The 17,253-nt window shown below is 52.7% G+C and overlaps 1 protein-coding gene across 2 annotated transcripts; it reads right to left on the reverse strand.

Moving 5' to 3' along the window:
• Positions 1-371: 371 nt before the first annotated feature.
• Positions 372-16,736, reverse strand: Slc4a1 (solute carrier family 4 member 1 (Diego blood group)). 2 transcript variants are annotated; one of them, XM_031352569.1, is made up of 21 exons: positions 16,511-16,668; positions 14,673-14,765; positions 12,932-13,014; positions 12,731-12,851; positions 11,694-11,767; positions 10,757-10,937; positions 10,538-10,673; positions 9,977-10,100; positions 9,779-9,860; positions 9,480-9,661; positions 8,650-8,860; positions 8,312-8,524; positions 7,971-8,119; positions 7,668-7,862; positions 6,083-6,253; positions 5,640-5,729; positions 4,919-5,085; positions 4,064-4,317; positions 2,962-3,131; positions 2,707-2,880; positions 372-1,949 (listed from the first exon to the last, which is right to left on the reverse strand). In XM_031352569.1, exons 3-21 carry the CDS (start codon positions 12,944-12,946, stop codon positions 1,869-1,871), a joined length of 2,790 nt encoding a protein of 929 aa, XP_031208429.1. In that variant the 5' UTR covers positions 12,947-13,014; positions 14,673-14,765; positions 16,511-16,668; the 3' UTR covers positions 372-1,868. The 2 variants fall into 2 exon arrangements, with proteins under 2 accessions (XP_031208429.1, XP_031208431.1); XM_031352571.1 differs by lacking the exon at positions 14,673-14,765 and having other exon boundaries at positions 16,511-16,736.
• Between the last annotated feature and the right edge of the window lie 517 nt (positions 16,737-17,253).

Here is a 17,253-nt window from a genome sequence, read left to right on the forward strand (position 1 = left end):
TGATTGTAAAAGCCTCATGTCATTTTTAAAGAAATACACTCAAACCTTACACCACTCGTGTCTAGTCTGTTTGTCAAAAGCCGAATCCCGTACACACCTGGCCAGAACCCCTCGTCCCGAGGAACAAGGGACCCCCGCAAGAAATCCCGGTCTGCGGCAGTACAGAATTCAAATTCATCTCTGAATTCATCACCTACCCTAGGGGAACTGGCTGGCCTTGTGCATAGGCTCAGGGCCACGCCCAGCATGACTCCAGCGACCCTCCCATGGTCAAAACCCTACATGGGTTCCACCCAATGCCATCACGTCCACCTGGTCCAGTTAAGACCCCTGGAGCACCCCAACTCTGAAAAAAAACTTCAAGAAAGAGACCCCTTTAACACAGACATGTTTATTGGCAAAACCTATTCCCAAGCACAGCGGTGGGGAAGGGCACTGGCAGAATGGGTGGCACAATCCCCAGTCTCTTAGGTAATGTTCTAGGAGCAGGTAAGTTAGGAGAGGATGGGGTGTGCCCAACAACATAGTCACATCAGCAGCTCCCACAAAAAGGGCTCTAGGCTCGGCAAAAGCTTTTCTTAGACTTTATCGGCCAATCCTTCCAAATCCCTACAAGGTAGGTACATCCTTGTCCTGTCTCTCTAATGAGGAAGCAAGTGTCCTATGACAATGTGCCGGGAGGCAGGCACGCGCTTTCAAAATCCCCTGAGAATCTCCCACCGGAAGTCTCCTGTTCACTCAGATTTTCTGTTTTGCTCACAAGTTCTGGTTCTTTCAACTCTTTTTTTTTTTTTAATATTGTTTTGTAAAAAAGAAAAAGAAAAAAGAAAATAGATGTTTATCCATATTTTGAGCAAGCTACTGTCTCCTACTCCAATGGGTCAAAACTTGGGTTCCCCCAAGATTCAGTTTAGCTGGGGTTGGACACAGCAGGTCTCTCATGGGGGCTGACTGCATGGGCAAAACCGAGGCGCAGAAGAAGCACTTAGAAAATACACAGTTAATAAATTACAACCTTCCCACCTTCCCTCTATCCCCACCCAAGTCCAGAGCAGACTTAGGTATTGGCCTCACCCCACAAAAGGAGCTTGAACCAGTTCCCTCTGTGTCCACTAGGTCTAGGGCCTTTAGTAAGTGGTTATGGAGTGAATGAATGAATGAATGAATGAATACCTGGTGGGAGGGAGCAAGTACTTAGGAGTCTGAGCCCAGTCCCTCACCTATACCTTATTCTCACCAGGATGCCTCTCTGGATGCAGAGAAGGGAGTCTTGGGGTGAGGCTGGGACAGAAAATGGAAGGAAGTCATTATGGGTATTTCTGCACGGGGCAGTTGCATGGGTGGGAAGATGAAGGACAGAGCTGTGGCCTCCAGGTGAGGCTCAGACTGTGTGGTCCACGGGCTGTGTGGATCTGAGCAGGCTCTAAGAACAATGAAAGCTGTAATGGTTCTTGTGCATTTCTCTTGGTCCTTAGCAGCCATGTGGTAACATGGGTATTATTACCAATGCACTCATTTTATAGAGTAGGAAGCAGAGGCCAGAGAGGTCAAGGGACTTACGTAAGGCCACACAGCCAGCAGGAACTTGAAAAGTGTCCTCCGTCTCTCCCCTTTGCTATTTATAACTATGTCACGAAAGGAAGAGACGCAGATCTAACTTTTTCAGCGTGGGACCCCTACAGCCACAAGAGACTGTGACCCCGATTCCCAATAATAGCTTCCGGTCATCTTCAGCCAGAAAATCCAGTGTGCCTTAGGTCAAGGGTTTCCTAGACAACCTCTCTTTCCCACCCACATTCATGACATGCTCATGAATGGTCTTTCTGGGAAGGTGGGAAAGTGGAGTGGTTGGGGCCAGGGCCTGGCCCTCACACAGGCATGGGCACTTCGTCATACTCATCCAGCCCTTCCTCCTCATCAAAGGTCACTTTGGCATCATCACCATCCAGCTAGAGGGGTGGGAGGGAAAAGGGTGAGAGATCAGGACAGGACGAGCCCTCTCGGGGGCTTACGAGGCACCTCTAGCATTCGGAGCCAGCCCGGGAAGCTCTGTGCTGTCCATAGAGTATAGAGCTGGTCTAGGTAAATGGTTTACAAAGAGGAAGGTGGTCCCTGACGGTCTGGTGAGGAGAACCTGCAAAAGGTGGGCAGGGCTTCCCCTCACCATGGCAACCCCACGCTGAATGTCCCAAATAACTTGGACGATGATACAACTAACTGCTCACCAGCTTGTGTGGGACGTGCTCTGCGTCTCAGAAGCCTTTCAGCCTGTCATAATTCCTGCCTGCACTGGGGAGCCATAGGGAAATGAGGTCGCTTGCTCCAGATCATATGCTAGGACACAGCAGACCAAGACCAAGCAAAGGCCCTGGATACAGAATCATTTCTCCTTCTTCTTAAGATAGGGTCTTATGTAACTCAGGCTGGCTTTGAACCATGTGGCTAAGGATGACCTAGAACTTCTAATTCCCTTGCCTCTACCTCCCTAGTGCTGGGATTATAAGCATGTGCCTCTATATACAATCTGTGGGGTACTGGGAATTGAATCCAGGATCCTATGCATTGGAAGCAAGCATTCTACCAATGGAACTACATCTATTCCTAAACCCACACCTATCCACCTCACTCTGTGGTCTCCTCAGCTCCAAGACACACGATTCCTATTACAGGGCCCTTCTCCCCCCGCCCAGAGCCCCCACTACTTACACACTGGAGTTCCAGGTCTCTGAAGATGAGTGGTAGGATGAGACGGCGCAGAGGCACGGTGAGGATGAGGACAAAGGGCAGGGCAAGTGAGGCGGGAGTGGACTTCACCACCCACAGCACAGCCAGGCAGATGATCTGGATGCCCGTGAAGAGGTGCATACGCCAGGTCTTCACCTGTCAGAAAGCCGGGGTCAGTGTTTGCCCTGTTCTGACACCCCTCCCTCACCCTAACTGGACAGCTGCAAAGCCAAGTACCCTCTTGACAAAGGGCACATCTGGATGGTACTTGGGTGGCTTGAACAGGAGCAAGATGCGGTCAAAGAGCTGGATGCCACTGAGGGACGTGACTCCCATGTACAGGAAGATGCCGAACAGCACAGACAGGGGGATGCGGGAGAGGATAGGTTCCATGAGGATGGACAGTCCTGTGAGGACAGACAAACTCTTAGTTCAGGTCACCCGGGGATCAGCACCAATGGGGCTTCACTCATACTTGGGATGGAGCATAAAACCACAAGTGCCATGTGATCCTTTTCTGCAGCATCAGTTTATCGGCTCAGAGGGGAACAACCTGGAAGGTTATCTTTCCAAGGAGTCAAGCTCCTCCCTGCCTTACACCCACTCCCCAAGCCTAGTTGGGCAGTCGTGGTGTTCAGAGGAACCTGTGTTTCTCCTCACTCTAGAATGCCTCCATTATTCTTTACAGAAAGGAAGAGATTCAGAGAGAATGAAGGAGGAACTTTAGACTGCTTCATCAGTGACTATAACCCTCTCACCCAGCTGGACTCAGCTTCTCGGGAACCCTACGGAGCCCAGAGATGCTCTGCTACCCCCTAGACAGAGGCATGCTATCAGCCTTAGAGCAACCGATCTGGAAAAGAATCTCAGAGATTTAATAAATCCTCTAACTGTGCTGATAGGGAAACTGAGGTCCAGAGGCTAGGGAAGTTACCCAGCCAGAAGCAGGTTAGGGCAAAACCCCGCAGTTTCTTAAATTTCTTTTGGCTAAGGATGTAGAGGAAGGATCTGACTTGGAAAGCCCAGCAATGCAGCCCTCCTGCCCCGCACAAATGCCTGTCACAATGTCCCAGGGCCCTGTGCTTCCTCACTTGTGCTAGATCCCCTCCTGTGAGGAACTAGTGTTGGGGAAGCATGAGCAACTGGTGTATACGGACCTGGATGGAGTATAGATGGGTTGGGGGCCTCATTCCCTAACCTCAAGAGAAAGAGTCAAAGTTGGGCAGGGGCGATAGTGGAGGTGGGATTTCTGAGTGGGAAGAGCCCCCAGCCCCCATCCCAAGAACAAAAGCCAGAAAGGAGTGGAGCAGGGCGCAGGGGCGTGGCTAGCCCCACTTACCCACGAGCACAGAGACCAGGAGCCCACTGATCCGCTGTTCCTTGACTTCTTGGATCTGGGCTGCAGCCCCTGGACCACTGGCCTTCCCCATGACTGTGAGGGCATTGGCGTGGGTAACAGAACGCACAGTGGTAGCGCTGAGCCAAGGCATCCCAAAGAGGGCAGCCACTCCACCCATGCCAACTACCAGCAGCAAGTCGAGGTGGAAGCCGGAGCCCTTGATCATCTTCCGCTCTGGTTTACTGACAATCAGCCTGAGGTGGGGAGGGAAGTCAGGTGAGCTGGGCCCTCCCCGTGGGCTCCTCCTTCTTTCCCCACACCGGTCCCCGGGTCCCTTTTTGCTTCCTGTTCCCATTTCCCTTTGAGTCCCTGGCTCCCTCCTTCTGGTTGTTTGAGAATTCTGACTTTGACGCTAGCAGTCTCTGGAACACCCTCAGGCGTTCTTTTTTGGGGGTGGGAGTGGGGGCGGGGGTGTTTCGAGACAGGGTTTCTCTGTATAGCCCTGACTGTCCTGGAACTCACTCTGTAGACCAGGCTGGCCTCAAACTCAGAAATCCACCTGCCTCTGCCTCCGCCTCCCAAGTGCTTGCCTAAGTCCTGGAACTTCAGCTGAACAGTCACCCCACCCCCATTCCCGTTGTTCAGGCCCCTCCCACCATTCAGCAGTGAAGCTCAAAGTTTACAAGGTGTTCAAATGATGCTATCCCAGGGGCCACAAAACTCAGACCTGCCTCTGATGCTCCATCACTCCCATCCTCCCAGCAGAGAGCCACTGGCCAGTCTCCTGCTGGCCCAGAGCCTGTTCCCCTTCCTGCTCCCAGCCCTCCCCGGCCAAGCCTCTCTCCTTGCTCTTACGTGGTAATCTGAGACTCAAGGAATATGAGAATGAAGACAAGCAGGGCGGGCAGAACAGAAGCGAACATCATCCATATGGGGAAATGGTCATACAGACCCAGGGGGTGGATGACCCAGCCCCGGGCAGAGGAGTTGGACACTTTGAGGCCATCAGGCACCGAGAGTTTCTGTGAGAAGAGATAGCTGGTGAGAACCTGGGACCATATGGCTAGGGAAACACGGGGTCAGGAAAGTCAGGGTCCTGGGGCAGGAAGTTGGTTGAAGTGCTCAAGGACCTGCTTCGCTGGACATTTGCTTTGCTCCTAGCTACTTCTCTAAGCCGTCTATGTGTCTTCTCATTCCTGATACTGCAGGCAAATAAACAAGATCAGAGAGGTTGTATAGCTTGCTCCAAGCTGCACACCTATCTAGTGGCTGAGCTGAGGTTTACCTGAATCTGCTTGGCTCAGTGTGCACCCTCTCCTATGGCCCTGGGCAAAGGAATAAAAAGAGCAAGGTGGTCCAGGGTCTTGCCTGAGTGGAGGAGTCTTCAGGAAATATTGGAAGACCAAAGACAGGGAAAGTGTTCTAGCTGGCTTTGGGTTAGGAAAAGCCATTCTGGCTGGGTACACAGGGAGTGTTCTACCTGGCTTTGGGTTAGGAAAAGCCATTCTGGCTGGGTACAGAGGACAGGAAGGAAATGAAGGTTATGGTGGCATGCCAGAGGACAAGGGGGACTCACCTGTGTGTAGGTTTCCTTGATGAAGGAATCTACCAGGACCATTATCAGGATGGAGATGGGGACCCCGAAGTCCCCAATGACTCTACGGAGCTGTAAGCAGATAAAGGAACCAGTTGTGCCCATATTCTGCCTCCCACCCACCTTCCTCCCCATCCTACATTTACCAGGGACTCTGCTCATCCTATGAGGTCCATCAAGAACCAATGTCTATCTTTACTCCAGCTATCCCTGCCTTCCTTCTTCCTCTGGCCCCTCCCTGCCTGGCTCTGCCCTTGTCCCTCTCCCAAGAACTGTCTATCCCCGGTTTCCTATTGAATCTTGGTGCTGAGTTGAGATGGGTTTGCACGCAACACGGTCCCTGGAAATGGGAACCCGGGGTAGAAGGGGAGTCGAGGGTACTGGAGAAGTTAGGGTTGGTGAAGATAAGGGCAGGGTGTACTGACCTTGCCAGGGAAGTAGGTGCTGTTCTTGAACTTTCGTAGCGTCATAGCAAGAAGAAAGGTGCCAGCCATGAGCACAAGGGAGAAGAGGGCTGTGTTGGGCACAGGACCCTGAGGTTTGGGCTTCATCACAACAGGGACATAATTCTGTTGTAGTGGGTAGTCCTGGAAAATCTGTAAGCAACAAAACATTGTGTTCCCTCCCAAGCCTTGGCTTGAGCTAGATAGTATCAGATAAGTTGACTGGGCACTATCAACCAGCTGTCTGTATATCCATTTAGTCATATATATGCCCAAACATCCATCTACACATCTACTGCCCATATAACCATCACCTACCTACCACCCATCTCCCCATTCACACATCCATCCATCCATCTATCTGTCCACCTTCTTTCTCATCTGACTTACTGGCTTTTGTTTTGTTTTGTTTTGCTTTTTGGGTTTTTTTTTGTTGTTGTTTTTTGTTTTGTTTCCTGAGACAGGGTTTCACTGTGTAGCCCTGGCTGTCCTGGAACTCACTCTGTAGACCAGGCTTGTCTCAAACTCAGAAATCCACCTGCCTCTGCCTCCCAACTGCTGGGATTAAAGGTGTGTGCCACCATTGCCCGGCTGTTTTGTTTTGTTTTGTTTTTTTAAGATTTATTTATTTATTTTTATTTATATAAGTACACTGTCGCTGTCTTCAGACACACAGAAGTGGGCACCAGATCCCATTACAGAAGGTTGTGAGCCACCATGTGGTTGCTCGGAATTGAACTCAAGATCGTTGGAAGATCAGTCAGTACTCTTAACCGCTGAGCCATCTCTCCAGCCACCTTGTTTTACTTTTTAAGGGATGAAGAACAAGTTAGCTTGTGTGGGAAGGGTCCAAGAAGCAATGAGGGTGCATGTACAGGTCTATGCTTTCAGGCATTGTGTGGAATGTGAGAACTCTGGAGACAGCAGTAAGTAATAAGGTTTATAAAAAGGGCTTGAGGAGCTAGTGACAGGGACAGCATTTGCCTAGCATGCAAGAGGTTTGAACTGCAGCACGGTAAATAAGTAAATAAATAAAACCTCCCTAAAAGATCTACAGAAGATAAAGGAGACTGCCAGTCAACAGAATCAGGACAAGCAGAGGTCACCCTTCTTCCAAACTCAGTGCAGATGTGGAGGTGGGTGGAGCTCTCGGGGGGAGGAGGCCAGCTATGGAGGCAGAGGCCCTGTGGGGTTCTGAAGGGCAAATGCAGGAAAGGAGAGGACTAGGGCTTCTAAAGCATCCCCTTCCTCACTGCACGTGACTTCCCGGGCCATCTCACAGATAGTGCCCACTAGGCACATGATGTGTGGCCATAAACATGAACGAGTGTAGATAGAGGTGCCTTCCCTTATGCAGTCAGAGCATGAGCACTGAGTCTCAAGTCTTTACGTGGTCCCAAGAAACCCAACTGCATAATCCTAAGAGAACCCCAAAACATACATGTGCCCATGCTCATGGTTATACATAGGGGTAGAAACATGGCCGCAGTCATGTACTGACATGTACGTAGTAACACACTCTCACAGACATGCTATGCACGAGTGTGAGCATCTTCCCTGGCCCCACCTTGATTAGCTTGGAGAAAGTCTCATAGATGAAGATGAGGGAGATGAGGAAGGAGAAGATCTCCTGGGTGTAGCGGGAGATGTATTGGACCAGGAAGCTGCCTTCAAAAGCTACGACCAACACTACCAACAGGATGAGCCAGAAGCCAATCCACGCGCGGCCCACGATATACTCCAGGTTGTTGCTTTCACAGAACTGCAGGCAGTGAGACAAATCCAGGTTTAGTGACCTTGTGGGCACTAGGCCGGTGAGCTAGGGTAAACTACAGGGTTGGGGGTCAGAGTGGGGCTGGGATGGTGTTACCGTGAAGAAGGCTTCTTCAAACACCAGCAGGGGTCCTGAGAAGCCAAGCACAAGCAGGGGCTGTGCCCCCAGGAGAGCAAAGAGAATGCCTTGCACCGCTGTGGAGATGAGCAGCTCCGACACCCCCATCAGGTTCCCGGTCTTTTCTCCTGTGGGGGGAAAAAGCCATACAAGGATCAAGATGGAGAGATTACTTCTGGGGAACAAGAGTAAGTTCTGGGGTATGATGTACGAGTACAGAGTACAGGGTCAAAGGTGAGGAGGCAGAGGTCAGAGGTGAATGTTGTTGGGGGAGCGGGTGTAGGAGGGGGGACGAAGGGAGAATCATAATTGTCACTGACCCAGGAGGCCGCCGAAGGTGACAGCAGGTGACAAGGCAGCAAAGTAGATGAAGATGACAGCAGCCAACACCTGGGGACTGAGCGCATCGGTGATGTCACTCAGGTAGTAAGGATAACGGCGCCGGATGTCACGGATCAGGCCTCCAAAGATCCGGCCTGTGCGCCGTAGAGGGTCGTCTTCGTCACCAGGGCCCCCCTTTCCCCCGTTCAAGTCTGTTGTAGAGCGTAGGAAAATGGTCAGAGGGGCTTACCCACAGGGACAAATGTCTGAAAGGAAAGGTGCAGTGTACCAGGGGTCCAGGGGCCATGGGGGAAATCAGGAAACCTTGTCTGTGTACCTAGAGCCTTGTACAAGCTGGGGTCTGGCTTGGTGGGGCTGGGCAGGTACCGCCTCCTCAGCAGCTCCTTCTGCACCGGCACCAGGTTGAGCAGAGCTTTTTCTGAAGGGGCGTCAGTGGGCGGCAGCACCAGGCTACAGTCCAGAAAGTTCTCCAGGGAGCTCAGCAGCTCCCCGCGGCTGTGTGCCAGGGAGGCGGTAACGCGGAACACCTATGGGAGGAGAAAGGTCAGGAGCACTTAGACTGTAGCCAAGAGGTCCCAGGGGAGCAGGGCAAGCTATTGGGGCCTGCCTGTAGTCTTAGCACTCAGGAGGTGGAGCTAAGAGGACTGCCTCAAGTTTGAGGCTATCCTGGGCTACATAGAGAGTTCCGGGTCAGCCAGAAGTACATGGTAAAACTTTTGTCTAAAAATCTTGAAGGTGGGGCGGGGGAGACCTGGACATGTGTAGCTAGGGACCAACCACCAAAGCCATGGCTATCATTATAGGGTCTGGTTCTTTCTGTTTCCTCTGACTTCTTTGGACCAGCTTTGGGGAAACAGGCACGCCAGGGTGGGCTAGGCATACCACACAGCAGATTGGGCCAGCTAGAACCAGGTCGGAGTAGGCTAGGCTGGACCAGCCAGTCCAATCTAAGCTAGAGTAAAAGTGGCTAGGAACAGGTAAAATTCAACCCAATGGATCCAAATAGTGAATCTAAAAAGGCAAGCTGGTCCAGAGTGGGACACCTAGCCTTCTCTGCCTTCACACAAGTTCCCTGGGGATAAAACCTGACCTCTTCTGCCATTCCACAAACTAACCAACCACATGACCCCCTACACACGCACTCACTTTTTCTGTCATGAGAGTTGCTGCAGCCCTGCCCAGCTGGGTGTAGTCGACGTGAGGAGCCTCGGGTCCCAACAGAACAAGAAGGAAGCTCACAGGTTCCGGCAACACCAGGTCCTCCAGGGGCACAGCCTCCTTCAGTCTCACGAAGCCCAGCACAGGCTTCTCCAGAAAATTAGCCCGGCCTGTGGGAGGCACCAGGTGGTGAAGCCAGGCCACTGGGACTCGTAGTTTATGAAGTCAAGAGAGGGGACTGACTCCCTGGGAACTGGAGTAGGATGCACAGGGGGAGGGGCTCTTACCCACTAGCACCAGTGTGGTTTCTGAATTTGGGGGGATCTTCAGAGTCCCAGATGGCGAGGGTCCTTCTGAGCCTCCCTCTGCCTGTGGAAAGGAAGTCGAAGAAGCCAAGTCTGGCATCACACTGAGCCTAGGAGACCTGCGCATCTAGCCCCTCCTTCTTCCAACCCATCTCATTTCCAACCCTGACCTAACTATACCTGTCCGAAGTACAGCTGGGTCTCCAGCGATGGCTGGTGGGGAAGGAGAGGCTCAGAAGGGCCCCCAGAGCGGGTCAGGATGGCAGGCTTCACTCCTTCCATTTCTTTTAGGTCCTCAGCACGGCTGTGGAACACATAGGTGACATGAGCTGAGTCAGCTATTTGGACTGAGTTTCCCATGAAACTGGAGGGAAGGGCAAAGGTGGAACTTCCCAGTGACCAAATTTGAGAGACCCCAGAGAAGGAAGATCATTCTCCTCTTAAAGGACAGTGTGGATGGAAGACAGGTGGCCCCCAGTCTAGGATGTTTAAGTGAGAGAAAAAAAAAAAAAAGACGGAAGAATGGGTCTCAGGATCATGCTCTGTAAGTGTGAACCTGAAATCTTGGGCTCCGTTTGGAGATGTCAGACAGCTATAGGAACTATGGTGGAAGAAGAGTAGTTCTCTTGCCTGATGGGGTGGGGTCCATTTGGAGCTGAGGGATGATGGGAGACCTTGGGGCAGGGGAGCTAGGGAGGAACCCATAGGATGTGAAGCCCAGGTCCTGGCAGGCAAAAGCACCTGCGTTTGAGTAGTAGAGCCCTGAGCAGCTCGTCTCGATCCTGAGGCCGGATCTGATCCTCATAGATGAAGCTGTCTAGAAGCTGATTGGCCACCCCAGCCAGGGATGTCTCCGCCAGATCCAGAAGGAAGGTACCTGTAGGCAGTGAAGTGGTGAGCTGAGTGGCTGCCCCAGAAAGCCACCTATGCAGCAGCCACAGGGGGCCCAGGAGGACTCACCTTTTGAGAAGACCTTCTGCAGTTCTAGAAGGCTCCAAAAGGTCAGGTAAGATAGATGTGGGCGACCCCACACACCATCCTCTCTAAGGTTTTCCTCCAGCCCTATCCAGTGCGCTGCCTCCACCCATTGTAGTTCCTGGTTCCTCTGGTCCATCATCAGCTCCTGCAGCTCTACATAGACCTGAGGCCCATGGCCTGAGTTAGTCCCTCAAGCCGTGGGCAAGCCCATGGAGAGAGTGGGAGCCTGGATCCTGAGGCACTTAGGTCTAAGCTAGGCTTAGAAAAGGCCCTGGGCTCTGGAAGGCTCAGGACAGGCCTCCTGCTCAGAGCGTGGGGAGATATGCAAGGTCCCGTGGGTCTGTCCCACTCCCCTGGCTCCATATCCATCCTCCTGAGCAGGCCATTATCATGTTTCAGAAGAGGCATGGATCTCTGGACCAGGAGGGGCCTCGAGAAACCACTTGGCAGGAAAACTGGGACCTGGTGACCAAGGCTGAAGGGACTTGGGAAGCCATTGGGTCATCTCCCAGCTCCAAGACTATTGAGGGACATGGGTCATACTGTTGTGGGCCAGGTGGTTACACTCAGGGTCTCAGTTTAGGGACCCAGTTCCCTAACTAGCTAGTCAGTCTGGTGCTCAGTGGGGACTTGGATGCTGGGAGAGGGGAGTGTGTACTTGGTTCTATATGTGCCCATGAATATCTAGCCCAGCTAAGTCTAAAAGTCAGTCCTCAGCAGTTCCGTCTGGGGAATTTAGCAAGGGCCCGTTTCTATGATAGTGAGCATGCCCCTTTTCTTCCATTGATGTCACAGGATGTTCCCTCTCTGCTTGTCTGTGTGTGGGCATCTCCTCCAGCTTGAGTCTTTCTCTATCCCTCCCTATGGTACAAAATGGATTTCAAGGCAACTCGAGAAAGAGGATGATCTGAGTCCTCACCTGACTGGCGCTTGGGTGCGATGTGGAGGTACTGCTGGGGATGTAGTCTGTGGCTACTTGCTCTGTGGGAAGAGCTGAAAATGGAATGGAACAGCCAGTTAGCATTGCCTGTGATGTGGCCCCTCACTCAGGCCCCACCGTACTACTGTCAGGGAGCCTTAGGAAGCCAGACCCACTCCCTGCACAGTCCATTGGCTGGGAGCTCTCTGCCCAGCCCCACAGCCATGCCTCTTCTGGGCCTAACTTGGGTCTGTTGCCACTCTCCACCTGAACTTTATTGAGGAACCCGGAATTTGTTGTGGTGACCTGAGCTCCCAGCCCAACCCTTCCTCTGAGATAGGGAGAGAGAGCCCCAAGTCCGAGTGTTTGAAACCATCCTAGCATTCCCTCCCTTCCCTGCTATATCTCCTTTCTTCTCCTACCCTCTTAGCTAAGCCACCAGCTGGTAGCCTCTTACCACACACCAGTCAGAGAGGGTGAGTCCCTTATATTTCCCACCCCAGCCCTCATTTCCCAAGGGGGCCTCTTAACTTCAAATCTAACCACTAACACTTAAGCCCTGTTGACAGTAAACAGGTCCCCACCTCAGGCTCCCCCATCTAAGACCTTGGGAAGGCCACAGAAGGTGGTATGGACTCTTGGGGTCTCTGCTGTAGAGGTCCGCAGAGCTTTCTCTGGTTTCTCAGCATCTCCAGCTGTCTAGACTGAATGATCCAAAACAGGCCTGCTGTTTGGCCTCAATGCTGATATGGGACAGACAGGGTAACAGCTGGGTCTGTGCCCTTGTCCCAGACATACCTGACTGCCCTGTCACATGTGAAAGGGGCCCAGGCCCCACCCCACCCCCACCCCCAGTCACCTCCTGTGATCATTTCAAACAAAACACTGTTTATCCTTCAATCAGCCAGGATTGTGGGGAGAACTGGCCCCAGGGCTGGGACTGGAGCTGTGGAGAGGGGAAGGACTGGGTCCCTACTGTGCCTGTGGGGATCCAGCAGCTCCTCTGGTAGAGGCAGAAGGCATGGGATGGGTCTCACCTTCTGGCTCCTGCATCTCTGTCACAGGGATGTCTAGGTCTCTATATGCTATCTGTTCTATTATGTTCTCCAGTTCTTCTTCGCTGTCATGATCTGGGATCTCCAGCACTTCCTCGTGGTCCTGTAGGGAAAGCCCATCAAGGCTGGAAGTGGCCCCCAGAGCCCGAGGCAGGAGCCCTGCGTGGAACAGGGGACACTTACCCGCATGTCCCCCATGATGCTGTCCTCAGTATCCAGTCGTCCTCTGCTCTCCGGGCCCCCAGCATAACCTGCACCTCAGGTCCCTGGAAGAGGGGTGCAGGCTGAATGAGGCACAGTAATGTCACCTACCTCAGTTGGCCTCCTGTTGCTTCTGGGTTTCCTTAAAAGAGCTAACATTTAGTGCCAGAAGAGCCCTGGGGACGTGAGACACATCAGATGGAGGCAGTGGCCATGGAGGAAGAAACGGAGTTTGTGGGTAGGGGCTGAGGGACAGGAGACATCAGTATGGCTAAATTCTCCTTAGTGTGTTTGGGGTGAGTGGTCAGAATGGCATCTAGCTCCATCCTTTATCCATCGGGCCTTAACTAACTTCTCTTTCTGAGCCACGAGGACTCAGCCAACCCCCAGGGCATGACTTATCCCCTCTTCAGGGAGGCTGGCTCCCCTGAAAGTCTCCATAACACATTCTCTCCTAGAGATGGCTGCTTCTGCCTGGACAGCAGGTTGCAGCATCCTTGGGAGTGGCTCACAGATCCTGAGGGACATGAACCTGTGTTCTCTTCTTCCATCCCTACCTCTCTGGCTTGCTTTCTCCATGGTCTATTGGCTTCTTTCCAGTTCCTAGAACTCACCAAGACCTTGCCTACTCCAGGACCCTTGCAGGCTCAGTGTCTTCTGGGTGCACCTGTCAACAGCTCAGCCCTTCTCCTGCCTCAGTTCCAGTATCACCCTTTCATAGGCCCTCCTTAACACCCTGACAGTAGCTGACCCAGTCCAGCATGGTTTCTTCTCTTTCTCTCTCTCTCTCTCTTTCTTTCTTTCTTTTTTCTTTTCTTTTCTTTTTTTTTTTTTGAGACAGGGTTTCTCTGCATAGCCCTGGCTGTCTTGGAACTCACTCTGTAGACCAGGCTGGCCTCGAACTCAGAAATCCGCCTGCCTCTGCCTCCCAGGTGCTGGGATTAAAGGCATGTGCCATCACTGCCTGGCCAGCATGGTTTCTTAATTGACTTGTGTGCAGTTATCAGACATATCCTTCAGAAAGGAAGACACTTTATTCAGAAGCCTGGCAGTGGCTTAGCAGCCAACCTGACTCTGCATCACAAACCCAAAATGATCAAGATCCATCCAGAGGCCACAGAACCTCAGCCTACATTTTCTCATGACAAACGTGTCCCTACCCTAGGATGTGAGGACCAGTCACCTAGTGTGCCAGTCTGGATGTGGAGGGGCTTCCTTTGCCCTGTCATTGACACATGGACCATCGGGGTCAACAAGCATTTGGGCAGGGTCATCAAACATAGCCACTTGTTTGAGTACAACAGACTGAGCCGAACTGAGCATGTCCTTACTCTTAAGGTGAACTAAGTATTCCCTACATGGGTGGAATTTAGGAGGTTATTTGTGCTAGATACTGCAGAGAGGAAAAACGGGACGTAGGTACAGGGCACAGTGACCACAGCATGGGTCTCAAGACCTAGGTAACGAGGACCAGCCTAGGCATGAGGAGTGGGCTAGGACAGAGAGGTAGAGGGAGAACAGAGGAGCAGGGGCAGTGGGAGGCAGGGGACAAGGCACGGGGAGCAGAAGACAGAAGGACAGAGAGGGGGGCAAAGGCCTGAGGATAGGGTCAGAGGCAGAGAGGTAGAGGGTGACGGGCAGAGGTGTGGAGGTAGGGTCACACAGTCATGCTAGGGGCCATGTAAGAAACTATGGCAGAATATACATTTGAGAAGAACCATACCCTGGATCTTGGAGAGTTCTGAGGTTCTGAGAGGGAGAGACATCATCAGGTCTTTAGGAGTGGCAAGTGACCGCCATGGCAGTGTTCCTGAGTCTGAGAACGGGACAACCCTCTTGGGCTTTGCCCTTGGCAGCCCTGGGTATTATCCACCTCTCCCTCTCTGCTCTCTCTGTCTCCTTCGTCTTCCTTTCCCCGAGGTTCACACCCAGTTCCTCTATTCTATCTTTATTTTTCTTCTTTCCTTCTCTGGACCTGTCCACACTGCTTTCTGGCTGGGCTTCAGACCCCAAGGTACCAAAATCCCACTGTGGGGTTGGGACTGGCGCTTTGATTCTCCTGAGGGACTGCATGGCACAGCCAGGCATCCAGAGTCCTAGGCTGCGTCCCTGACCCTGCCTGGACCAATGGCCTTGAGAAGTTCTCAGGTGTTTAACTCTGTCACCCGTCTGTCAGATGCCAACCTCTGGGAACTCAGTCAGAAAGAGTCAAAGGACCAGAAGGGACCCGGAGCCTAGCTGAGCCTTGGAGGGTGCGCCAAGCCCAGGTAGTTGCCTGCTGGTCCTACACTCTTAGCTCTGCCCCACTCTGCCTGGACCTGATAAGAGCCTGGGCCCCTGAGCTTTCAGTGTCTGACTTTGGAAGCACCCCAAACACCTGGAGGGCCAGCTGCCAGCCAGGACAGATAAGGGGCAAGTGGGCCATCTGGAGCCCAGGAGGTGGAGCCCAGCTGGGAAGACACAGGGGGAAGGGGACAGATGACAGAGACAGCTCCCTGGTGGCACAGTACTACCTTTTTACCATCAATCCCATACTTCATAAGCAGCTGTAGTGCCCTCTCTCTCCCAGGCCCCAGACCACAGAAACCAGTAAATGTCAGCAGTGCCATTTGACAAGGCCAAGATTCAAAAGAGTTCGCCTATGTCAGGGGCACTGGATGGATCAGAGGCAGGATTAAAGCTCTGGCTTACAAGGCCACAAACCTCTCTACCCACTGCAATGAACTGCCTCCCAAGAAGAAAACAGCTCCTAGCTGATTGGGAGTTAGAAGTTCAGACATGGCCTCCGCAGTCAGACTCCCTGAGTTTATTTAATCTTGGCCCCATCTTTCCTGACTTTGAGGGCTATGGAGGGTGATGGAATACCCAAACCTCAGGGTGATTTTTTTTTTTTATCTGTAAAACAGAGCTAGTAAGAATGATTCCTACATGACAGACCCACTGTGCTGATGAAGTTCATGCTGAGAACACATGGCCGGTGCCTAGCATGCAGTCTGTCATCATGCCTGCCTGCCACTGATGACCAGGTCAGCCAGGCTTGTGATCTTCATCCCTCCCCAATTTTCCTCCAGTTCCTATAGAATTAGCCTGAGATTATCAACCCTCAGTAGAAATGCATTTCTCTTTTCCCTTCCAATGGTCTACGGGCTGGGGACAGTGCCAAGCCCCCAAGTAGACCCCTAGAAATGTCCCATATAGGAACCAATGCTGCCTGACATATGGTCTCCCAGGTGAGAGTTGGTATAGTCTGGGGATGCCCCACATCTGGAGGAAATGAGGCCCGAGTCTGTGAGGCTCATGGGGCTGGTAGATAGAAAGTAGTGGACCTACACCTGGTGGAAGGTCTCAACTTTGCTTCCACACACCTCTGTGTGAAAACTGCCTCCTCCCACCCCCCCACCACCACAGGTACACGCACATGGCCACATTACCATCCCACCCACCTGGAGGTCAGAGATCACACCCCTCAGACACAGATTTAAGCTGACCACCTCCACAAACTCTCAGGACAGATGCCAAAGGACCACCCAGCCGCCACCCACACACACACACCCTGCCCACCTGCTCAGGAGCCTTGAGGGTCCTTCGGGAAGTCCTGGCTGCCGCCGCTGGTGCCCTCTGTGACTGGCTGAGCTCCCAACTGATCTAACAGCACAGGCAGGTGCCCTGGGGGAGGCTCCCAAACCCCTGACTCATGCCCTTGCCTCCTAATCTGTCCGTCCCACAGTCAGGAGCCCCTTCCCACCCCACCCCCTTGCCCCGCTCCAACCGGGTGCCCCATAAACAGAGCTATCTCTCACCCACATCTGGACAGCTGTGCATCAGGCCCACCCCACCCAGCCTGGCCGGTCCCTATGGCCTTTGGGTCCTTCTGGCCCCTGGGGATTCCTCTGGATCTGCCTTTGTGGACTGAAGCTTGACTGCTCAGTTCTCAGAACTTCCAGGTCTCTGGCAGGAGAATCCTGACTCCTGGACATGTCTGTCCGGCCTCTGTCAACTCTTTATTCTGGCCGGATCTTCTCTGGCCCCAAGTCTCAAGACATCTTCTCTCTCCTACCTTTGTCCTCCCTCAAGACTGGCTTTTCCTTGGCAGGTTCCTGCCTGGTGCTTGTGGGACCCCATTAGTCCTCTCTTCTTCTTGCCCCTGACTAGAGGATTTTTAGCTACCCTCTCCCAAAGAGCCCACTAGTTCCCGAGAGCTGGCCTCTAGGGTCTAGGACACTGACAGTCAACCTGAAACAATGTCAGGTCAAGAAAACAACTGTCCCCACACGAGCCTTGGCTCACAAAGCACCAATGTCTGG

This window comes from Mastomys coucha, unplaced genomic scaffold (assembly GCF_008632895.1).
Source record: "Mastomys coucha isolate ucsf_1 unplaced genomic scaffold, UCSF_Mcou_1 pScaffold5, whole genome shotgun sequence".
Lineage (NCBI taxonomy): Eukaryota > Metazoa > Chordata > Mammalia > Rodentia > Muridae > Mastomys > Mastomys coucha.

What these genes read in the sequence shown, in the direction of transcription:
- Slc4a1 (XM_031352571.1), bottom strand. An exon ending in CCCAGCTGTACTTCGGACAG is followed by an intron (nt 9,861 to 9,976) that starts GTATAGTTAGGT and finishes TCCTTTCCACAG; the next exon opens with GCAGAGGGAGGCTCAGAAGG. An exon ending in CTTTCTCCAAGCTAATCAAG is followed by an intron (nt 6,254 to 7,667) that starts GTGGGGCCAGGG and finishes TGTTGCTTACAG; the next exon opens with ATTTTCCAGGACTACCCACT.